The sequence below is a fragment of the Macrotis lagotis genome, chromosome 1, assembly GCF_037893015.1.
Source record: "Macrotis lagotis isolate mMagLag1 chromosome 1, bilby.v1.9.chrom.fasta, whole genome shotgun sequence".
Taxonomy (NCBI): domain Eukaryota; kingdom Metazoa; phylum Chordata; class Mammalia; order Peramelemorphia; family Peramelidae; genus Macrotis; species Macrotis lagotis.
Window position 1 is genome coordinate 930,568,744 of NC_133658.1, and position 22,670 is coordinate 930,591,413.

General features: G+C 43.5%; 1 protein-coding gene across 5 annotated transcripts in view; it reads right to left on the minus strand.

Moving 5' to 3' along the window:
- Positions 1-22,670, minus strand: part of LOC141512228 (uncharacterized) — a 46,378-nt gene that overhangs the window by 12,697 nt on the left and 11,011 nt on the right. For 2 of the 5 annotated variants that reach the window (XM_074221061.1, XM_074221055.1), the window contains exons 1-2: positions 4,779-5,201; positions 3,779-3,858 (exon numbers count right to left, since the gene is read on the minus strand). In XM_074221061.1, coding sequence (XP_074077162.1) covers positions 3,779-3,853 — 75 coding nt within the window. In that variant the 5' untranslated portion in view covers positions 3,854-3,858; positions 4,779-5,201. Of the gene's footprint in view, positions 1-3,472; positions 3,512-3,778; positions 3,859-4,778; positions 5,202-5,453; positions 5,539-17,521; positions 18,985-21,498 lie in introns of those variants that run through there. The other 3 variants (XM_074221071.1, XM_074221058.1, XM_074221065.1) reach the window with 3 other exon arrangements.

Consider the following 22,670-nt stretch of genomic DNA (forward strand, 5'->3'; position numbering starts at 1 on the left):
TAATCTTAAATAATTAGTAGACTAAAGAAAAAAATCATAGGCTGTGATGGAATAATATTCTGCCATAAGAAATTATGAGTAGGTTGGTTTCAAAAAAACATGTAAAAACTTTTATGTGCTGATGCAAAGAGGTGTGAGTAGAACCAGAACACTATATACAGTAACAGCAAGTTTTTAATGATGATCAAAGATGATCAAAGACGTAGTTACGCTGATCAATACAATGATGCAACAATTGTAAAAGGCTCAAGATTCAAAATCTGATCCTCCTCCAGAGAAAGGACTGATGAACTCTGGGTACAGACTGAATGATATTGTTTTACATACAATTAATTTTATTTGCCTTTAAAAATTGTTTTGAAAATGGGTAAAATAGAAATGTTTTTAATGACATCACATGTATAATTGATATATTATTTGCCTCGTCAATAGATGGAATGAAGGAGAGAATTTGGAACTGAAAATGTTTAAATGAATGTTCAAAATAAATTAAAAAAAATAAAAATTTAAAAACAAGAAATCATACAAATGATGAATAACTATATAAAAGAAAATGTTAAAAGATGAATCAACATACCAAAATTTCTGGGATACAGTTAAAGCAGTCTTTAGGGGGAAAATCATATCCTTATATTCATACATTAACAAAAGAGAAAAAGAAAAGACTAAAGAACTGAATGTGTACTTTAAAAAATTAGAGAATTAACAAATAAGATGAAAATAAGCACAAAAGAGGAGAGATTAAAAATTAGAGGTGTTGGGGCAGCTAGGTGGCACAGTGGATAGAGCACTGGCCCTGGAGTCAGGAGTACCTGGGTTCAAATCCGGCCTCAGACACTTAATAATTACCTAGCTGTGTGGCCTTGGGCAAGCCACTTAAACCCAATGCCTTGCCAAAAAAAACCCAAAAACTCTAAAAAAAAAAAATTAGAGGGGAAATAGATTTGAAACAACCAAAAAAAAACCCAACCAAACAAAAAAACCCAGAAATGACTGAACTACAACAAAAAGTTGGCTTTTTGAAAAGACTAATAAATTAGCTAATTTGATTAAAAAGAAGGCAGAAAATAAAATTAATAAAATGAGAAAGAAGAAATCATAGGAAAAAAAAGAAGAAAGTAAAAAAAAAATCAGTGAACCTATTATGCATAGTTATATGGTAACAAAAGGCAGCTAGGTGGTATATTGAATAGAGCACAGGGTCTGGAGCAAGGATGACTCATCTTTCTGAGTTCAAATCTGGTCTCAGACCCTTACTAGCTGTGTAATAGTAGACCAGTCACTGAATGCTGTTTGCCACAGTTTCCTCATATGTTAAATGGGCAAACTAATCCAATACCTTTGCCTAGAAAATTCTAAATGGGTTCAGGAAGAGTCAGATACAAAGGAAGACAATGGAATAAAAACAAATATGTTAACAAAACTGAGAACATCCCCAAAATATAGAGACACCTTCAAAAATATAAAATACTCAAACTTTCAGAAGACCAGCTAGAGATCTTAAATAATCCAATGTCAAAAAAAGTTAACAGATCTAGCAGTAAAGGAACTACCAAAGAACCCCTGCCCCCCAAAAACTCTAGACCTGATGAATTCTCAGAAAATTTTAATCAGGTGAAGAATGTTTAGTACCCATATATCACAAATTACTCCCAAATAACAAGACATTAAGAACCCTATCAGAATCTTTTTTTCCATTGAAGACATATATATAGCACAAGTATTTAAAACAGGGAAAGATAAAAAATGGAAAGAAAGCCAATATTGTCCATGAATACTAACTCAAAAATTTTAGATAAAATTTCATCAGATTACAGCAATTTACCTAGGAAATCATTCATTATGATCAAAATGGATTTACATCAGGGATTTACACCAGCAATTTATAGCAGAGATGTAAGGATGGTTCAACAATGATGAAAACATAGTTTTACATATTAAAACTCCAAAGATCTCAAACCACATGATCATCTCAACAGATGCAAAAAAAAAAAGACTTTGACAACGCACATTTTTTATGCTAAATATCCAACAAAGACATAGGCATAAAGGAACCTTTTTAAAAAATGATGATGATGTTTGTCCTTCATTTTTGAAGACCATGACATCAGGGAGGTGAGGCCATGACAAGCACATGAATTGCATTGGAGTGAGGGGGACTGGGCTATGTCCCCAGTCTCACCATCTCCTCCAGAACCATCTGGGTCCAGTGGCCAGACATGAATCAGGATGACTCAAGATTGACCTGGAGGCAAGGCAATCTGTGTTGAGTGACTAACCCAAAGTCACACAGCTAGTAAGTGTCAAATGTCTGAGACTGGATTCAAACATCCATCCTCCTGATTCTGTGCTATCCACTGCTCCTCCTAACTTCCCCTTTAAAAAAAATATCATGAACCTGAAAGCAAAGTTCACATGACATGGGGATACATTGAAATTTTTTCCAATAAAAATCAGAATGAAGCAAGAATGCCCACCCTCCAGGAATTAAAGGAATAAGGATAGATAAAAAGGAGATTAAACTATCCTTGTTTGCAAATGCTATGATGGTTTATCTGGAAAACCCTAGGGAATTAGCAAAGATACAAATGGAGAAAATAGCTTAAGCAAAGTTTAATTTAAAAAAATCAATCCTCAAAAACTAATAGCATTTTAAAACAAAACACAAGAAGCAATAATAAAATGGGAAATCCACTCCAAACAATTATAAAATGCATAAAATATCTGGGGAGTATCCTTCCAAAGCACACAGAAGACTTGTATAGATTCAATTATAAAGCACTTCTTTTTTTTTTTTGGTAAGGCAGTGGGGTTAAGTGACTTGCTCAAGGCCACACAGCTAGGTAATTATTAAGTGCCTGAGGCCAGATTTGAACTCAGTACTCCTGACTCCAGGGCTGGTGCTCTATCCACTGTGCCCCCTAGCTGCCCCACAAAGCTCTTCTTAAACAATGAAAGAACACCTAAATTACTGTAGGATGATTCAGTGCTCCTGGATAGGCCATGCCAATATAATAAAAATGACAATACTACCACAGTTAATGATACTTTTAATGCTATTCATCAAGTTACCAAGAGCATACTGTACAGAGCTTGATAAAATAGTAAAAAAAGAAATCATTTGGAAAAGCAAATCTAGAATGCCAAGAGAAATCAATTCTAGAACTCAAACTATATGAAAACAAAGTATCAGTTATCAAAACTATTTATTATGGGTGAGTTAAATCATCGGGACAGACTAGACAAGGGAGATTCAGAAAGAATATCATTCTAAATCCAGTGTTTGATACAGTAGAAAATATAACTTACCTAGGAAAACACTCCCTGTTTGACAGATACTACAGAGAAAACTGGAAAGCAGTCCGGCAGAAATGAGGTTTAAGGGACAACTAGGTGACGCAGTGGCTAGAGCGCCGGCTCTGGAGTCAGGAGGACCTGAGTTCAAATCTGGCCTCGGACACTTAATACTTACCTAGCTGTGTGACCTCGGCGAGTCACTTAACCCCATTGCCTTGCAAAAACAAAACAAAACAAAACAAAGAAATGAGGTTTAGACCTACACCTTGCGCCACCCTCCACGATACATTCTAAGTGGAATGGAATCTTGGTATTAAAGAACAGATTACAGAGAAGCATGAAGATATTCACAAAAGTGATACAGAAAAATCAAAATTTAAGGCAACAAAGTTGTGAAAGTCAAGTGGGACTGCATTGTTTCTGACAGAGTGCAGGATGGCGGCCTGGCCATGGGAGAGAGGAGACCCCCCCCCCCACTCACCTCTCCTAGGGCCAACAGACCCCTAGCGGAGGCTCCATCCTCTGGGCTCCCATCCAGGATGTCATCAAGAGACATCAGGCCTGTGGGGGGAGAGAGAATGTTGGAAGGAAGGTGGGAACTGGTTTAGCCTGTGAGGCAGGGAGCCGAGAGCCTCCTCTGGCACCAGGGAGCGGGCACCCATGGGCACCTGGACACTTACACACACACACACACACACACACACAGACATAAGACCAGTGAGGCAAGAGCATCCTTTGGCACCCGGGAGAGGGCACTGATATGCACACACACGTCATCACTAAGAAAGGAGGTCTGCATACACAAACACTGACCTCCCCCCCACACGCATGCATATGTTCACACACACATGCACCCATATATACTCATATACCAAAATATCCACATACACGTACACACTCACACACGCACACTCTCACATGTGCACATACAAACTGACATAGACATGTCCACACATTTACTTGCATGCATGCAAGTGTGCTCACACGCACACATGCAGATGCATAGATGTGTTCACACGTGTGCACACATGTGTGTTCACACACAGGTATCCACACACATGTACTGAAGCACAATATCAATGTTTGTGAAATCCCTGTATAGATAGGGTCCCTGACATCCTTCTGGGCCCTGAGAAACTCCTTGGGAATATAACTTTGGCCACGCACCTTTGGGTCTGAAAGTAGTCTGATAGGACCCAAGCGCTTGGCCCCGGGGGTCATGGATATACCATAAAGCTGTTCAGAGATTCACAAAGCCCCCTCGTCAGCCTAATTGTCTTGCTGGATCTGAAAAATTCCGGGCCTGCCTCCCCCTTCCCCAGATGTGGCTGGAACCATGAGACAGTGAATTCCTCGAGCCTGAGGGAAGCCCGGGGATACGAGACCGCCTCCATCTCAGACATAACGCAGAGACCCCTCCCCACTCTGGTCCCCCATCTTACGGAACCCTGTTGCCGCATGTTTATGGCAAGACAACATACCTAACTGCTGCCTTGGCTTCTGCTTCCTGCTTGCTCGCAGTAGCCCCCCAACATTCTAGACCCCCTCCCCTGAACACTCAGGGGCTGCTGCTTGGGACATTAAAGAGCTCCACACTGATCCCGTTCTGGTCTCCCTCTCGCTCTTTGGGGTCAGCAGTACACACACTCACACCCCACACGTGCACACACATGTTCACAGTACATGTACACACACGGTCACACAGACACGCTGACGCATGTGCACACACAACGTGCTCACACACATGCACACTCATATACACAGATATCCACACACATTCCCACACTCATTTTACATACAAATATTCACATCCATGAGGTCACACACTGAGACACACCTATGCACACCCATACACACACTCACGCCCCCACACAGCTCCCACAGACTGACAGGCAAGCACAGGTTCCCACGCGCACGCGCACACACACGCCCAGGAGGCGGAAGCTCTGGGTCGAGGCCGGCACGGCCTGGGGGCGGGGCCTGTCCTCGGGGGCGGGGCCCGTCCCAGGCCTCCCGCAGGCCCCGCCCCGCTTCCCCCTCCTTTCCCGGCGCACAGTGATGACTCGGCCCGTCGGGAGGGGCGCGCTTTCCCCGCCTCCCTCCCCCGCTCGTGCGCACGCACGTATGCTCGCGAGCGCGCACGCAGGTGCACGTACGTCCGGAGTCCCCCGGGGCCGCCGTGGCTGCGCCCGGAGCCCGCTCCGCTCAGGGTCCCCGAGGACGAGGGCCGGGCCGGGGAAGCTTCTGGAAAGCGGAAGCGTTCCGGAAGTTGGAGGGTGGGCGAGTGGCTCCGCGGCGCATGCGCCTCGCGCCGGACTCGCAGGCTTTGGAGCCGGGAACACCGACGTCCCTTCCGGCCGGGGGGGCGGGGCAGCGGGAGAGGGCGCCCCTCCGCGCCTGCGCACTTCGAAAGGCTTTCTGCCCCTCCCCCCGCGCCCCCGGCTGCCTGGGCCCCCCCCCGCGCAGGGCGTGACGTCAGCGGCGCGCCGAGGCCCCCCCCAGCTCCCGGCAGGCCCCACGTGCTCGGCTCGCCCCCCAGGCCCTGCCCCCGCCCGCCCCAGGGGTTCCCCGACCCCCAGGCTGCGCCCGGCCCCCCTTTCCGGCCCTCTGCCCTGGGGCCCCCGGGCTCTGGCCGCCCCCCGGCTCCCCGGGTCTCCCCACTCGGGCCCTCGCCTCGCGCGGCCCCACCGAGCCCTAAGCTGAGAGCGGGGCGCCTGCCCTGGGCCTGCCGGCGGCCCGCGGCGCGGTCAGCGGGCCCGAGGCGAGGTCAGCGGGCCCCGGGGCGCGGTCAGCGGGCGGCGGCCCGAGGCGTCCACGCCACTGCTGTTCCGCCTCCGGATTTGCCCCCCCCAAGAGCCCTAAACGGAAAGCCAGGCGGGGGCACAGGACCCTCACGTCCCGCACCTCGAAATCCGAAGTCCATCCGTCCAGCTCAGTGTATTTCTTGTGTTCTGACCGGGGGCTATTGTGCCTGGAGTCTGCAGACTTGAGCGAACAGCCGAATGAAGGACCTTATTTGCTCCGATGTCCATGTGCAGACACGGAGAAGTTGGAGGGCGCTATCCTCCCCCCATACCGGCGTGACAACCCGCCGGATGGCTCTGTAGAGCGTCATGGATAGGATTATCGATATGGATTTAGCGGGAAGTCGTCCGTGGAGAGTCCCAAGGGATTTATGCTGGGCCCTGCTCTGTTGTAATATTCTTATTGACTTGGGCACAGATAGATGCCGTCCACAAATTTAAAGATAACATAAAGGTGTTGGACAGAATCGAGGTCTAAAATCATTTTCATCGTTTGAGCTCTAGACTAAATATTCAAATATGACTAAAGACGGTTCAGTCCTGGGTCATGCACAGTGCATATACTGCCAACCCACATGCAGTCTTGTGGAGAAAGTCTCTGAAATAAGAGATGATGTCTTGATCCAAGACTTCAAACATAGAGGCATTCTGTAACTATTTCCTTGGGGTGTACAAGTATTCAGTCAAGACTAGTATCTCCGCTGTGAAGGCTGCTGAACCCTTTTTCAGGACTGCTTTCTACCTTAGGTGTCCATCTGCCACCCAACTCTCACCTGTGACTCCAAAAAGCTGGAGCATATCCCAGTAAACCATTTCTGCAGATGGGCTAAACCAGGCCGAGGGTAATCAAAGGGGTCTCAGACCTATAGGTGAGTAAGAGGTGTCTGCCCTGAGCATGTAAATATTTCCCCAAGTAGAATGGGCAGATGTGAACAATTTGTTCTGTTGACCATGAAAGTAGCAGGAGTAGCTGCAGTGGATCACTCAGAACTTGATTAAAAAAGGAAGACACCAAGATCATCCTCTGCATCCTTAGCAATTACCCTTTGTCTTGGTATTTTGGTCCCTGGATTCTGATGAATCTGGAAGAGAGAGCAAGGCTGATGACTTTGTACGATTCTGCCTCACTTAACTCCAAATTAGATGAGAGTCAAAAGACAATCACCCATGCCATTTTACTTTCTTTATCTACCTGGAAACCCTGTGGCAATGGGCAAGTGATGAGTCACCAGGTGCAGATACATTGGGAGCTGTAGTCACCACCTTGCATATGGGTGGCTCAAGTGTCTTCTCCCTGGACTGAAGCAGCAGTGGGATTCTGCAGCCCCTTGGGTGTCTGTGCAGCTATTTTAAAGGACCACACTGCTCTCCTAGCATGAGGAAGGTGCTAGACAAGGTGCCTTAAAAATTGTCTACTTCACCTGACCTAACCCTGGGCCTGGATTCTGGGGACATGTGGTGAGTGGCCAGCAGGCATACACTTAGAAACAAAAACTGGTCAGGTGTATGCACTCAATTCTTTGCAATCAGAGGTGAGACTCAGGTCTGCCTCTCTTTTACTGACTCGTCACCATGTATGCATGTCTCTGCTCTACAGTCAAAATACACTTCACCCCCCCAAATGCACAAAACATTATGCAAAGATTCTATTCACCATCGGTGCATGGAATGTGTACATGTTTGTAGATGTGCCCAGTATGTAGACAGATGGGGACCCTATTATTTTAAACATGAGATTACAATTTTAGAAACATCACCACTTCAAATGTACATACAGACTATTTGTGCCTGACCTGTGGTAGAGCCTTCACAGTTCATATTGGTCATATCAGCCATAGTTGGACATGTGACCCCAACATGGTGGTGTCATTTCGGTCCTCCTCAAGCATAAAAGTCAACAACCAACCAATCAACCTATTCATTGATCACATAGTGAAGAAAAACCTTTGAGTTGGTTGCTGAGCCAGAATTGAGTGTGTCTATGGAGCATTTTACCTATCCAAATCAAGATCCCTTTTATACGTTCTGCTATCCATAATGGATAAGAATAACTGAGCTGAGGGATACTTTTCCTCCTCTTCTTCCCACACCTCATTGGGATAAATAATGAGTATATGGGAAACATATCTCAATGGAATTACCTCTAGATGTGAAGTGTCTTCCTTCCTTTGGCACAGAAGATCATGTGAGGTCTCAGAAGGTCAGAAGAGCCTCCTGTTACGGGACAGGCTATCCCTCTCATTATACCAAACATAAGGGGAAGATTGTAGGATGGCATACACTCTGAGAGAATACTGAGATGCCAAAGAAAAAAGGGGCTCAGATAAACTTGGTTATTAATAGTTTTATTAGGGTTACTTGGGGGAGCACACTCTCAAGAGGTCAATAATCCTGGGTGGCCGTAGATCAAAGTAACATTGCAGATCCCCAAACATTGTGGATGCTCCAGTCAGATCAGGTATTGAATAAAAATAGAACAAATCAGAGTGCCAGAGCTGTTCCAGGGTTATGTGCAAATGTTTCCATGAGATAATTGAAGCTTCTTTTACTGTTTACATCTACTCAAGATAGTTTACATTCGCTGTGAGACTTGAGGTCACATTCCTAGGTTCTGGCCTATCCCCTTACACAATCAGAAATCAAATAGCAGAGCCTTAGGAGTAATTTCTGAGTAGTGACCTGTGTAACCCAGCTTGGCAGGGGTTCCACCTAGAAAAAGATCACCATATCTCCCCCCAAAAGAAGTAATCATTCCATCAGCTATGCTGTATCCAAAAGTGAATTCAGTGGAGAAATAAATGTTTATAGATAGCTTTTTAAATTTGAGTCTACTCTCACCAGGGACCAAGATGGTCTTGAGGAGAGTGAGCCCAGTTCAAGAGATCTTTCAGTGCTTTGATTTTTGCATTATCTCAAATAAATATCCATCCCAACACACATTTATTAAGAGCCTGTGACATGTCAGACATGTGACAAATACAAGACATAAAATTAATTAAAAGAAAAACCCTGATATTAATGAACTTATAGGCTAAAGGATAACCCAACACACAAAAGGAGTCAGGAAAATGGAAGGGGGTGCAAAATGGGGAAGGAGGATGAGATAATAAGGGGTTCCCTGCATTGGGGCATCTTGTTCCATAGAGGTGAACCCAGGAAGGGCATCATGCAAAGTGGAATAAATGGAGAGCCCAGTTTCCTGCCTTCTATAAAGGAAGGCATTGGGAGGAGTTTGGTACTCTTTGTCCTCCAGGCCTCCAAGCAGAGAGGAGAGAAGAGAGGTGGAGTGCATGGAGATCTGAGGTAATGGAATGGTGGGTGAGTTCGGAAGGGAAGAACTTATTCTGGGAGGGGCATCTTCTGTGGAGTTAAAACTGGGCAGGGCAGCAGATTCAAAATTAAACATATCTCTGTAAAAGCTAATTCATAATGCTTTGATATTTTTAAGGCATTAGTCACAGGTGATGATATGATCAAACCAGAGATTTTGCAGGTTAGCCTGGAGGCTCAGGAGTAGCTAGCATGATGGCACCATTGTGTATATAATGCCAGGTTGAAGACTCATCTTCCCTAGTTCAAATCTAGTCTTGGATACTTATTAGCTATGTGACTCTTAAGTCATTTGATCTTGTTGGTCTCAGTTTCCTCATCTGTAAGTGAGCTGGAGAAGAAAACAGCAAACCACTCCAGTGTCTTTGCCAAGGAAACCCCCAAAATGGATTCTTGAAGAGTGAAATATGACTGAAACAACACAACAACACTTGCAGGACCATGGGGAGCCCTGCAAGCTTCTTGAGCTGGAGAGTTTGGGATACCCATCTAGAAAGAGGCACCTTAATCAGCAAGCAGGGAAAGCTGGACATAGAGATGGCCAGCAAGCATCCAAATGCCAGAGAGACCCCTCCTCACCCCCAGGCTCCATCCTTGCATCTCCTTTTATTCTTGCAAATTTCAAGAGCTGCCCTAGATGCACTTGTCTCTTCCCAAGCCTCATCACTCAGTATCCATTCAATGAGAAGCCTCTTTCCTGCTGTGCACACTTCTGCTAGACATCAGGCAGCATTTTGGCCTTGGGGACTTGTTTGCCTTTCCATGTGCAGTGTTGAGGCAAACCATCCTCTCTGAGAATCCCAGGCTTGAAAGTTGTTATGAAAAGATCCCAGGCATGGAGCCTGGGTTTCTGCCCACCACTCTGGCCAACTCATGCAATCAGAGGCTCAGCTCTGCCTTACCTGCCACCCCCTCACTGCTTGTCCCCGATAGGACAATAGTGGGAATAGAAGGATCAAATGGGGGGTTTTCAGGATGGAAGAAACCAGGGCATTCAGTAGGGAAAGAGAACTAGTTCCTGGGAGAGAATGAAAATGGGGGAAGGGGTGGAAATGGAAGAGGGGGCAATCTGTTGGAGAATATGGGATGACGAGATCAATTGAACAAATGGAACATTAGTATTGGTAAGGAATAAAAACACTTCATTATGTGAGAAGTATTTTTTTTTGCAAGGCAATAGGGTTAAGTAGCTTGCCCAAGGCCACACAGCTAGGTAATTATTATGTGTCTGAGGTTGGATTTGAACTTGGGTACTCCTGACTCCAAGGCTGGTGCTCTATCCATTGCACCAACTAGCTGCTCCTGAGACAAGTATGAAGAAGAGAATTATCAAAGACACCAGGATGAAAGATGAGAAAGAGGGAGCTTATGGTGAATGGTCTCATTTTTTCCTGTGAAAATATAAGGGAATGCTCTCAGTTAATAAGATGGAGGGGGGGAGTCCTGGGGATTTTGAGGGGGCGAGTTGAAAAGATTTCGAAGAGCTGTTGTGGAGAGTGGGATAGTGAGTTGATATGGCGGTAATAGCAGAACTGCCTAGCAGCAGTGAGGGTTCCACTTGAGACCATCACATAAATTTGTAGCAGACTTAGAATCTCCATGTGTCTCCTCTTCCTTCATTAAGCAGTATATGTATAGGAGCAAAGATGAGGAGGTATCTGAGACCAAGATTTGCCTGGGAACAATTACTGATATGATAGAGGAGGTAGGGATTCAAGAGAGGTTAGTATAGAGTTGATTTGATTCATTTAGGGGTCAAGATGGAGAGAAAAGCACAGAGTGGTTAGCACAGGGGAGATGAGGACCCAAAAGATTGAGGTCACAGTGTAGAGAAAGAGTAATGTTATATTAGAGAATGCAGAGCAAAATGCAGAAAAACCAATAGAGTGTGATCCTATAAAGAGACTTCAGAATTCCTGAACATAGAGATACTGCATTTGTGTGTGATGACAAGATCAAGGGTATGTCTGTTTTGTGTATGCCTGAGGTGGGCTAGAGTAGTAGCTCATAGGAAGAAAGTTGATTGAGGAACTGAGCCATTAGAGTGTTTGAAGGAGAGTCAGTATATATGTTGAAGTCCCCTACTATGAAGCAGGAATTGAGGAAGAGAGAAAAATTGTGAGCAATGTGCCAAACTCATTAAGAAAGGAAGGGGAGTACCTTGGGAATCTATAGGCAGTACCAGGATTTATATTGGATGGGAGATGTGAGTAACATGAACTGCAAAGGAGCAGAAGATACTGAATAAAACCAGGAATTAAGGACAAGGAGCATTTCAACTCTTTGTGAATGAGTAAAGGTGAATCCAGAAGTGGAAAGAGCAGCCAGGGAGGCTGTGTCATCAGGAGGGATCCAAATTTCAGTAAGGGCTAGTAGATTGGAAGAAGTGAGAGAGGAAAAGATTTAGCATGAAAGGGAGCTTGTTGCCTATGGAATAGGCATTTCAGAGGGCACAGTGGAAGGTGTGGCTAGAATTAGGTTGGAATTTTGGGGTAGGAGATTTGAGGGTGATGGGAATATGAAATCAGGTGATGGGAGGCAAGAAATGCTATTTGAATGATGGCCTGTAGGGATTCAGAATTATCAGGATATGAAGGGTATAATCAGGTGAATGGAGGGCAACGATCTTCCCAATAGTGGTTGACTTTTGAGCTGGAGGCAAATGCAGTATGAGACAGAAGGTCACATGATCAGATTGTGACTCTGCTTCATGACTCTTCTTCCCTCCCAAAGCTGGAATTTAGACAGGAAAGGGTATAGCAGGGGGAAAGTCCCATTTTACAATTTCTCTTCTCTTCCATCAAGGCACAGGGACAGCAGGGAAAAGAAGGTCTGAGGTCAATTATAGGTGGTTCCTCTTTGCATCACAGATTTGCCATTTCCCAACTGGGAGATTGGGTAGGCAGCAGAAATTTGATTTATGCTTGCAAAGTCATTGATTTGGGATAGATGGATGCCCAGCAAGAGATGGAAGACATAAATTGCCTTTCCAGAAGGAGATGAAAGGATCATGATAAGAGGAAGTTCTCACTCTTTTCTTATCTGAGACTGGAGATCAGGGTGCAGGAAGTGGAAATTTTCCTGGCAGTGCAGGGAGAAGTCATCTTGGGGAAAAAAGAAATGAGCTTAGCTCCTTGCTGCCTTTTTTCAGGAGACATGCAGCAGAAGAAAGGTGCTCAAGATCAGAAGAAAGTCTGGCTCCACTTTTCTTTTAACTTGGTATTTTGGGGGCAGCTAGGTGGCAGAGTGGATAGAGTACTGGCCCTGGAGTCAGGAGGACCTGAGTTCAAATCCAGCCTAAGACACTTGATAACTACCTAGCTGTGTGACCTTGGGCAAGTCACTTAACCCCATTTGTCTTGCAAAAGACAAAAAAAGAAAAAAAACCCCTTGGTATTTTGATGGCTCCACTGATTGAGTTATTGCAAATCTGCCTTATTACCAGGTGGCCATGAATGGGCTATAGTTTTGGGGGATTGAAAGCTCCCTATACACCAGTCTTTAGCTTTGGGTGCTTGATTCTTTTGTTCTTATAATTTTCTGATTACAAAAGCTATGGTGATTAGACCCTTGAAAGACACCAAGGTGGGACTACATTAAATGACTTTAGACCTCAATCTATTAGCTCCTAAAACTGACTGCTTATTCTACCAATTTTTAAAATAGCTCTGTGTACATTATTAATCCTTAGGAGCTTCTGAACATGCCAACATCCTTCATCCAAGATGACCCTTTTAATTTGGATGATGCAAGACAGTCTAATAAGATGAGTAGGACACAAGAAGCTTCTAAAAGGGAAATGAATGACATGTTCACCATCATACCCTGAAACTTCTGGTGCTTTTCAAAAATAGATTGTGATTTTGCTGGAGGCTCAAATCTCTGGTTTTATATTTTGCTCCTTCTGCTTACCCAATGGTTACCTGCTAGAAGGACTTGGTTCTCAGGAAAACCATTTACCCTGTTCACAGATGACTCTGTCCACTATGAAAAACATACCTAAGGAGACCTCACTGGTTATTAATCCCATAACAAATGACATCCTGAGAAAAAGGGGTTCTGGCAGCCCTCTCATAAGAGGTATGAGGAAGAGATCCTCTGTAGTTATTCCAGGGTAATTACCATGGATCTGGCTGAGTGATCTGGGGTTGGAGATGCTATAAAGAACAAAAAAGCAAGATTGAGAAATGAAAAATGTTTATGTAGCATGAGGATACAGGAGTAGAGTTGCAAGTGCTTCCCCTTTGTTATGTGGATATTTGTCTACTGAATGGGACAGAAAAAGAACATGATAAAAATAAGCTTGAGAAGAAATGCAGTTCCTGATAAAAGTCCTTACTTTCAAGACCAACAAGAGAACTCCCCCCCCCCCACTCAGGTAAATGTAGTAAGAAGACCTACTTGAAGGCAGAGTAGTGAGATAAAAATGACTGTTGTGTCTACCTCACATCTCTCAGACTGGCCAATATGACCAGAAATGATAATGATCATTGCTGGAAGGGATGTGGTAAATCTGGGACAAAAATACATTGTTGGTGGAGCTGTGAACTCATCCAACCTTTCTGGAGAGCAATTTGGGATTATGCCCAAAGGGTAACAAAGATGTGCATACCCCTTTGATCCAGCAATGCCACTATTGGGTCTATACCCTGAAGAGCTCATGAAAAAGGGTAAAAACATCACTTGTACAAAAATATTCATAGAAGCCCTCTTTGTGGTGGCAAAGAACTGGAAATCAAGTCAATGTCCTTCAATTGGGGGAATGGCTTAGAAAACTGTGTTATATGTATGTCATGGAACACTATTGTTCTATTAGAAACCAGGAGGGATGGGAATTCAGGGAAGTCTGGAGGGATTTGCATGAACTGAGGCTGAGTGAGATGAGCAGAACCAGAAAAACACTGTAAACCCTAACAGCAACATGGGGGCGATGAGCCACTTTGATGGACTTGCTCATTCCATCAGTGTGACAATCAGGGACAATTTGGGGCTGTCTGCGATGGAGAATATCATCCATATCCAGAGAAAGAACTGTAGAGTTTGAACAAAAAGCAAGGATTATTACCTTCATTTTTTTTTAAAGTGTCTTATGTACTACCTAATTTTGCTATCTCTAATATTTTTCTCCTCAAGGACAAGATTTTTCTCTGAATACATTCAATTTCTATCAATGTATAGCATGGAAACAATGTAAAGACTGTCAAACTACCTACTGTGGGGGGATGGGGAGGGAAGGGAGGGTGGCAGAAAAATTGTAAAATTCAAAACCTTACAAAAAATGACAGATAGAAACAGCAACATGGGGGCGATGATCAACCTTGATGGACTTGCTCATTCCATCAGTGCAACAACCAGGGACAATTTGGGGCTGTCTGTGATGGAGAATGCCATCTGTATCCAGAGAAAGAATTGTGGAATTTTAACAAAGACCAAAGACTATCACCTTCAAATTAGAAAAAAACCACATTATCTTATTATGTAATTTTGCTCTTACATTTTATGTTTCTTCCTTAAGGATAGGATTTCTCTCTCATCACATTCAACTGGGATCAATGTACAGCATGGAACCAATGTGAACACTAACAAATTGCCTTCTGGGGGGCGTGGGGGGAGGGAAGCAAGAATGGGGGGATGGTAAAACTCAAAATAAATAAAATCTTTCTTAAAAAAGATAGGCAGAAACTACTATTGTATCTAATTGGAAAACAAACAAAATATTAATTACAAATGAATGGGGAAAAGTATTTTTAAATGTAATTGGAAAAAATATTTTTCAATAACTGCTGTGCATGAGAGTCAGTTGTTTGCAAATTATTCTTTTAAGAGTTTTAGAGTATATATCTGACATATCACAAATTTAAGAGTTAAGGGAAAATGGGAAGTCTTTATGGATTGTTGAGGTCATACATGACAGAGGTGGAGTTTTTGTTTCATCTTATAAGTTGGAGTTGGGTCACTGCTCATGAAGACACCCTGGTTTAAGATAGGAGAAACCAAGAGGAGAGTAAGAGGTGATCAAAGGGAGACCGAAGCAGGAAAAAAAACTGAAGAGGGGGGAGCAGTTGCGAATAGAAGATACAAACTATATAGAGTGATAGAATCTAAATTATGCCCCGCAACTTTTCTGGGAACTATGAAGATCACAACAGAAATGTTGCTTTGCTGAGAGCGGGTCAACTGGAAAAATCCTGAGTCATCTAAAAGAGTTTACTGAAGCCGGACAATTCCTGCAGTTGCTGGAGCCTTATTAAAGAAGAGCTGCTGCTACTCTTGTTTTGTTATCATTTGTCCTTCTTTCTCAAGGAAGACCACATCAGGGAGGAGATGCCATGACACGCACATGAATTGGACTGGGGGGGAGGGGCTGGGCAAAGTTACCTGCCTTACTTTTTCCTCCAGTGCCATCTGGAACCAAAGGCCAGATATGGATCGGGATGACTAGCGATGGCCGTGGATACAGGGGGAGATCTTGATTTTTTAAAACCTGTCTTTCCCAAATTCCTCACAATTTGACCAAGAGGGATCCCTGAATTAGGTCGGCCCATGTAGCCTCTTGGCTTCTGCTTTGCTCAAGGAGTCCTGGAAAAATATAAACCGGATTGCCCTATTCTGGGCCAAGGTTCCATACTCTCAGGGACCCCACATAGACAGTAATGGAAAGTACGCTGAATGAGAATAATTGGGAAACAAATGAATGAGCTTTAAGAAGGAGTTTTCAAATTCTAGTAGTCTCTAATTGAGTGGTCCTAAAATAGTCCTATGCCAGTTAAGTCAGACACACATTTAGGACTGGCCCAAAAATCATTGCAAATATTTTTTGACATATCACACACTCTTGGGTATGAGAGACCTCACCAAAATTGTACCCCCATTCACGATCTTCCTTTTTCTGTGGCTTCTATAGCTTATGGTCTGCACATATAATAAAATATAGACATAATGTATAACAATATACCTCTCCTATATCCACATGTCTCCTTGTATAGTTCTTACACATATATGATGATGGATTCTGATTAGAGACATTCTCACATGTGATCTTCATGATATCCTAACAGGTAGTGAAAGAATTATCAACCTTTGTAGTCAGAGGAGGAAACCAAGGCACATTATGAAATGACTTTCTCAAGGTGTCATAGAGGGTGAGCCAGAATGTAAGATAAATCTTCTAAATTTGTGGCCAGGGTTGAATGAATTAGAATTCAGGCCTGCTGAATTAGACTACCTCTATTTCAGTCGCAAAGTTTCTTTTCCAACAATAAAGTTGCAATGACTATTCTCCCATATGCATAATATGCCTGGGGATTGTTTTTTCCATGTGGCTATCCAGGCTTTTGTTTTCAGCTCAAGAAGAATTTCCCACTTTCACTTTGCTATCAATCTTTCCTTTAGGGGCGGCTAGGTGGCGTAGTGGATAAAGCACCGGCCCTGGACTCAGGAGGACCTGGGTTCAAATACGGCCTCAGACACTTAATAATTACCTAGCTGTGTGGCCTTGGGCAAGCCACTTAACCCTGTTTGCCTTGCAAAAACCTAAAAAAAAATCTTTCCTTTATAATGAACTAACCTTCAACAAGGAATGAATTGCATCTGAAAGCTTTCCAGCATTAATGAACTGGTATTTGCCTTTAATATGATAGTACTTTCCGAGGAAGCTTCTGTTTCCTCTTACAAAAGGTAAAAAGTGTATTCCCTGTAAAAGGTTTTTCTTTTGGTTTTTGCAAGGCCAGTGACTTGTCCAAGGTCACACAGCTAGGTAATTATTAAATATCTGAGGCCAGATCTGGACTCAGGTCCTCTTGACTCCAGGGCCAGTGCTCTATCCACTGTCCCTTCTCTGTAAAAAGTTGTTATAGTAAATAATAGTTTAATTTTGACTAATAAAATATCATTTTTGAAGTTTGTCTATTATTGCCTGAAAGGAAAGTTGTACCTTTAATTTTAATAGCCCAGAACCAACATAGTTTATTGTTCTTTGTCTGTTTCGCTATTCGTAAGTTCCATGTTTATGAATACTTCTGTAGTCAAATATATTATAATTTTGACTGTATTGTCTTCACTGCATCAAGTCTACTCATAGTCCTTTGCACTTCTAGAGGTTCTCCCCAGTGAGAATGTTGATGTCGAATGAGATGTGACTTCCTATTAAAGGACTTGCCACACTCCTTACATTTATAAGGCTTCTCTCCAGTATGAACTTTGTTATGCTCAATAAGGGCTGAACTCCTATTGAAAGCCTTCCCACATTCCTTACACTGATAAGGCTTCTCTCCAGTGTGAATTCTCAGGTGTACAGTGAGGGCTGAGCTTTGGCTAAAGGCTTTCCCACATTCCTTGCATTCATAAGGTTTCTCTCCAGTGTGAATTCTCTGATGTTGAATGAGGTATGAATTCCAGTGGAAAGTCTTCCCACATTCCTTACATTGATAAGGTTTCTCTCCAGTATGAATACTTTTATGTACAATAAGAGCTGAGTTCTGACTGAAGGCTTTACCACATTCACTACATTTATAAGGTTTTTCTCCAGTATGAATTCTCTGATGTTGAATGAGAGGTGACTTCCAGTTGAAAGCCTTACCACATTCCTTACATTTGTAAAGTTTCTCTTCAGAGTGAATGCTCTGATGAGTAATAAGGGCTGAACTCTGGCTGAAGGCCTTCCCACATTCCTTACATTGATATGGTTTTTCTCCAGTATGAATTCTCTGATGTTGTATGAGACCTGACTTCCATTTGAAGGCCTTTCCACATTCTTTACATTGGTAGGGCTTCTCTTCAGTGTGAACTCTCTGATGTGCAATAAGAGCTGAGCTATGGCTGAAGGCTTTCCCACACCCCTTACATTCATAAGGTTTTTCTCCAGTGTGAATTCTCTGGTGTCCAATGAGGTAAGACTTCCAGTTGAAGGTCTTTCCACATTCCTTACATTCATAAGGTCTCTCTCCATTATGCATCCTTTCATGATGAATAAGGTATGAATACTGGGTAAAGGACTTTCCACAGTCCTTACATATATAAGGCTTCTTTCTGGTGTGAACTCTCTGGTCTTGGTCAAGTTGAGAGTATTCCTGGAAGTTCTTGCCACATTCCTCAAATCCCTCACATTTCTCTCCAGTGTGAATTCTCTGATGTTGTGTCATTCCTGCATTCTGGCTGAAGGTCTTTTCAAATTTCTCAGCATCCCAGGATTTCTCCACCCTATGTGGACTTGGGGGTTGAATCAGGGCTGAGAGATCTTCACCCTCATTCTCATTGCATGACTTGTCATATCTGTGGGTGCTCCTGTGGATTTTTTTGTTAATGTCAACACATTCATGGCCTCTGTGTCTATCAGGAATCAATTGCCTGAAATCACTTTGCTGGGAAATAAATTCCTTTGGAATCTCTCCTGCCAGGTTTTGCATTTGCTTCCATAGCCTGGTCTTTTGCATTGGATGATCCACAAAGGTTTTGTTCCTGAGAACATCTTCAAGGAGTCTTTCCACTAATGTCTCTTCTGGTCCTCCATCTTGCTTTTCAGTTGATTCCTGATTCCTGAGTTTAGTATCCTGAGCTGAAACAAAATGGAAACAAAAGTTGAATAAAGAGGGCTAGAAAGCTAGTTCTAGAGAAATTAATATCAAATTCTGTGCAAAGTTTATTCTCAATCCAACTGGTACCAGAATTAGGATTCCTCTACCTTATTCCTCCCCAGGCTACACTTGGGACTTCAACCTCTTCAATCCCAGATTTTACATTTTGCAAAATCTAATTCTAGGAATGTTATCCAGTTTTCTAAACTGCATCATTAAAGAGATGGACAGCAGTCACCCAATGTCAGAACTGGAAAGCATCATTCAGTTATGTCCTTCTCATTTGACAAATGAAGAAAGTGAGTCTCAGAGAAGTTATGGAACTTCCTGAAGTGTCTACAACAAGTGAGCTTGTGTGTATTTAAGCAGATCCACTCCAGAAGGCCTATCCTGCCCTATATGAAGGATGAATTCTTATAGATTCCCATAACTTCAGAATCCAGGATAGGGAGCTAGGTAGATCACCATTAGGTGATCAGGCCTGCTCAATTCTGGACTGAATATTTTATTGTCCTTCTAGAAGCTTAGCATTGGTACAAAGGGTTCTGGTTAGCACTGGCACTGTGGCCAAGGAAGGATCTGATAAAATATCTACACCTCTGCAGAATTATGGATCAATGACATAATGGGTCTGTGCAAGTGCCTGGTATGCAAACCCAAGGCAGCAAAGCCAAGTGTAACCTCAGGAAGCTAATGTAGAAAGAGGTGACTTCAGCACATAAAAGGGAACATATTTTGCAAGAGAAGCTCAGAAAGAATGGGAATGGTATCACAGAGCACTTAAATAACATGGCCTATCTAGTGATGGAAGCCTTGACAGAAGGCCTGGGCTACCTGCTGGGATAGTTTTTGGTCATTATTGGTTTATCTTTTACTCTTCTAGGAAAGGTCTAGAGCAGGGGTTCTTAACCCAGGATCTTTGAACTTTCCAAAAGTAACCTTCAATAGAACTGATTTCTTTTGTAGTCTCTTGTATATTTTATTTTATGCATTTGAAAAGATCATTCCAAGAAAGGATCCATAGGATTTGCCAGGCTGCCCAAGGGGTCCACGAAACAAAAGTTCTAGAGGCTTTTTCCAAGGCTGGTAAGTCTGAGCAGGTCACCCTGGAATGTATCCCTTTCCTGAAGGAAGAATTCTAGAGAATCATTAATCTATACTTTGTCTTCCCTGTCTTGCTATGCCAAAATTTGAATCCTCTTCCTCTTCTTTCTGTCTCTTAATTCTGAGTCTACCAGACTAGGGAAGTAAGACCTGCTTTGCTGAACTGTGTGCAGAAAGATTCCTGTTTTCCAGAACCTTGTACAATCTGTGGTAGTGAGTGCCCTATATATGGCCATATATCCACTGAAAGTGACATGCTCCAGTCTTGCATACACTTTGGACTTTGATCACTATTGGTCATCTTCTTCATCCCCCTACCCTCTGCACACCTACCTGTACCATCCAATGTTTCAAAGATGGCCATACATAAGAGACCAACTGGGCTGCTCCATCTACTGGCTCTCAGCTGACTCCTAGCCTTTTCTACTTCAGACAAAGGGGTGCTTCTTACAGAATGTCCCAATGAATCACATGAATGTAGTTCTTCCTCTGCCTCCAACCAGGAGATGAGGCCTGGCTTGGGACCAGGAAGCCCTGCTCATGGCGGAGAACATGAGATAACTCTGTATATGCTGAAGGTGGAAGAAGATCAGCCAGGAGAGAGACAAGGTATGGTAGGAGTAATGACCAATACAAGGACCAGAGGGCTCTGACTCTGTGATCCTGACTCACAAAAACAGGTCCTTTCCCACCTGACAGGGTCTAAGTTCCCTCAGAAGCACCCCTTTCTTCTGGAACAGTACTCACAATGCATCACCTAGCCCTTGTTCCTAGATTTCTGGTGTCCAGAAAGTTATCCCTTCCCTGGGTCTTAGTTTGCACAAATACAAAAATGATTTTTGCAGACCCTGAGGAACCTCAAACTGAGCTCCAGGAGACCAAAAACCTGCACCGTGTTTCTAAAGTGGCTGAATGAAGAGAGACAATATGATTCCCCTCAACATTCTCCTTAGCTGGTATTTCAGAAATCCAAGCTTAAGCCCCCTATCAGTTATTCCCCTGCAGTGTAACCTTGGCTCAGTCACTTGCTCATTTTTGGGTCAGTTTCTTCCACTTAAAATGAAGGGGTTACAGTAAATGACCTTTAGCGGTTCTTCAAACATCAATGTTATGTAATATTATAGTTTGTAGGGAAGTATTTTATTTCCCTTTCCCTGAAACAAGAAGGATCCTCTCTTCTATGGACATCTCTACAGGTGTGTCTTTGGGAATGTCCCTGACCAAGAAGAGCCCAGTGGAGGTGAAGACAGACCCTGTCTCGGAGGTTAAATGACAAGAGTTTCTGCTTTCAGAAGACCCTCAGGTGAGTGAATGAAGGGGTCCTACAGATCTGTGCTCCACATCCAGGGCAGCCTCGAATTCACAGGGGAATGTAGAGGGAACAACCTTACCAAGAGAGACCAGATTCCTATAATTCTCCAGCATCACATCTCTGTAGAACTTCCTCTGAGTAGCACCCAAACATCCCCATTCATCCCAGATGAAGTCCAAGGCCACATCCCTGAATGTCACTGCTTCCTGAAACACCAAACATTCCTGCTGGTCCAGGTGTCATATGCTTATAGAGTCCCAGGGGGGAAAAGAAGCAAACATTTGTATTCAATAAAGAGCCTAGAATGGATGAAAAAAATAGATGTGAAAGTCTTCTAAAGAAAGGGGAAGCAAATTATAAACAAGATAGATGGAGAGGGGACTGCTCAGTCCTGGCAAGTCAGAAGAACCTGGACCATAGGAAGAGGTCTAGCTCAATCCCCCCCAATGTACAGATGAGAAAACTGAGGTATGAGGAAGGTATCTGGATTGTGCCAAGTGACTCAGGAAATACACAACAGAGCCAGGATTCTGACCCAACTCCTCAGAGTCCAAATTCAGCCTGTGACACTTACTGACCTATTGGTGGACATGGAGCAAGTGATTCCCCCTCTGGCTTCAGTTTTCAGACCAAACTGAGAGAGTAGGACCTTATAACCTCCAAGCCATTTCCCTCATTACCAAATCCATGGAAGAGGCCTCAGAGGTCATGCTCAGCCTGAGGGCATCCTGCTAGTCTCCTCCCTGAGTGCCAAAAGCAAGAGCCTCAGGATGGCAGCCTGGTCATGGGAACCAGGGCGTCCTAGGAAGAGAGGAAACCCCAACTCACCTCTCCTAGTACCAATCGATCCCTGGTGGAGGCTTCATCCTCAGGTTTCCCATCTGGGATGCAGTCAAGAGACATCAGGCCTGTGGGGAGAGAGAGTATAAACTCTGAAGAAAGGTACTTTTTAGTCTCTGAACCAATTAGGTGAGAAATCCCCTGACACCAGCAAGAAGTATTTTATCACCAGGGAGCAGATATATGGGTGTGGATAAACACACACACACACACACACACACACACACTTAGACACTTGCACTTAGAGGAGACAGCTCTGAAATCTCCTAAGGTCAGAAAGCTCTGGAAAGAGGTTGGGGATGAAGTTACAGATTAGGGAATCATCTGCAGATAAGGGATAACTGAGACATAGAAAGGAGGGAGATCCCAAAGGGAGAAATGTAGAGCAGGAATTCTTCACATTTTTCTGTC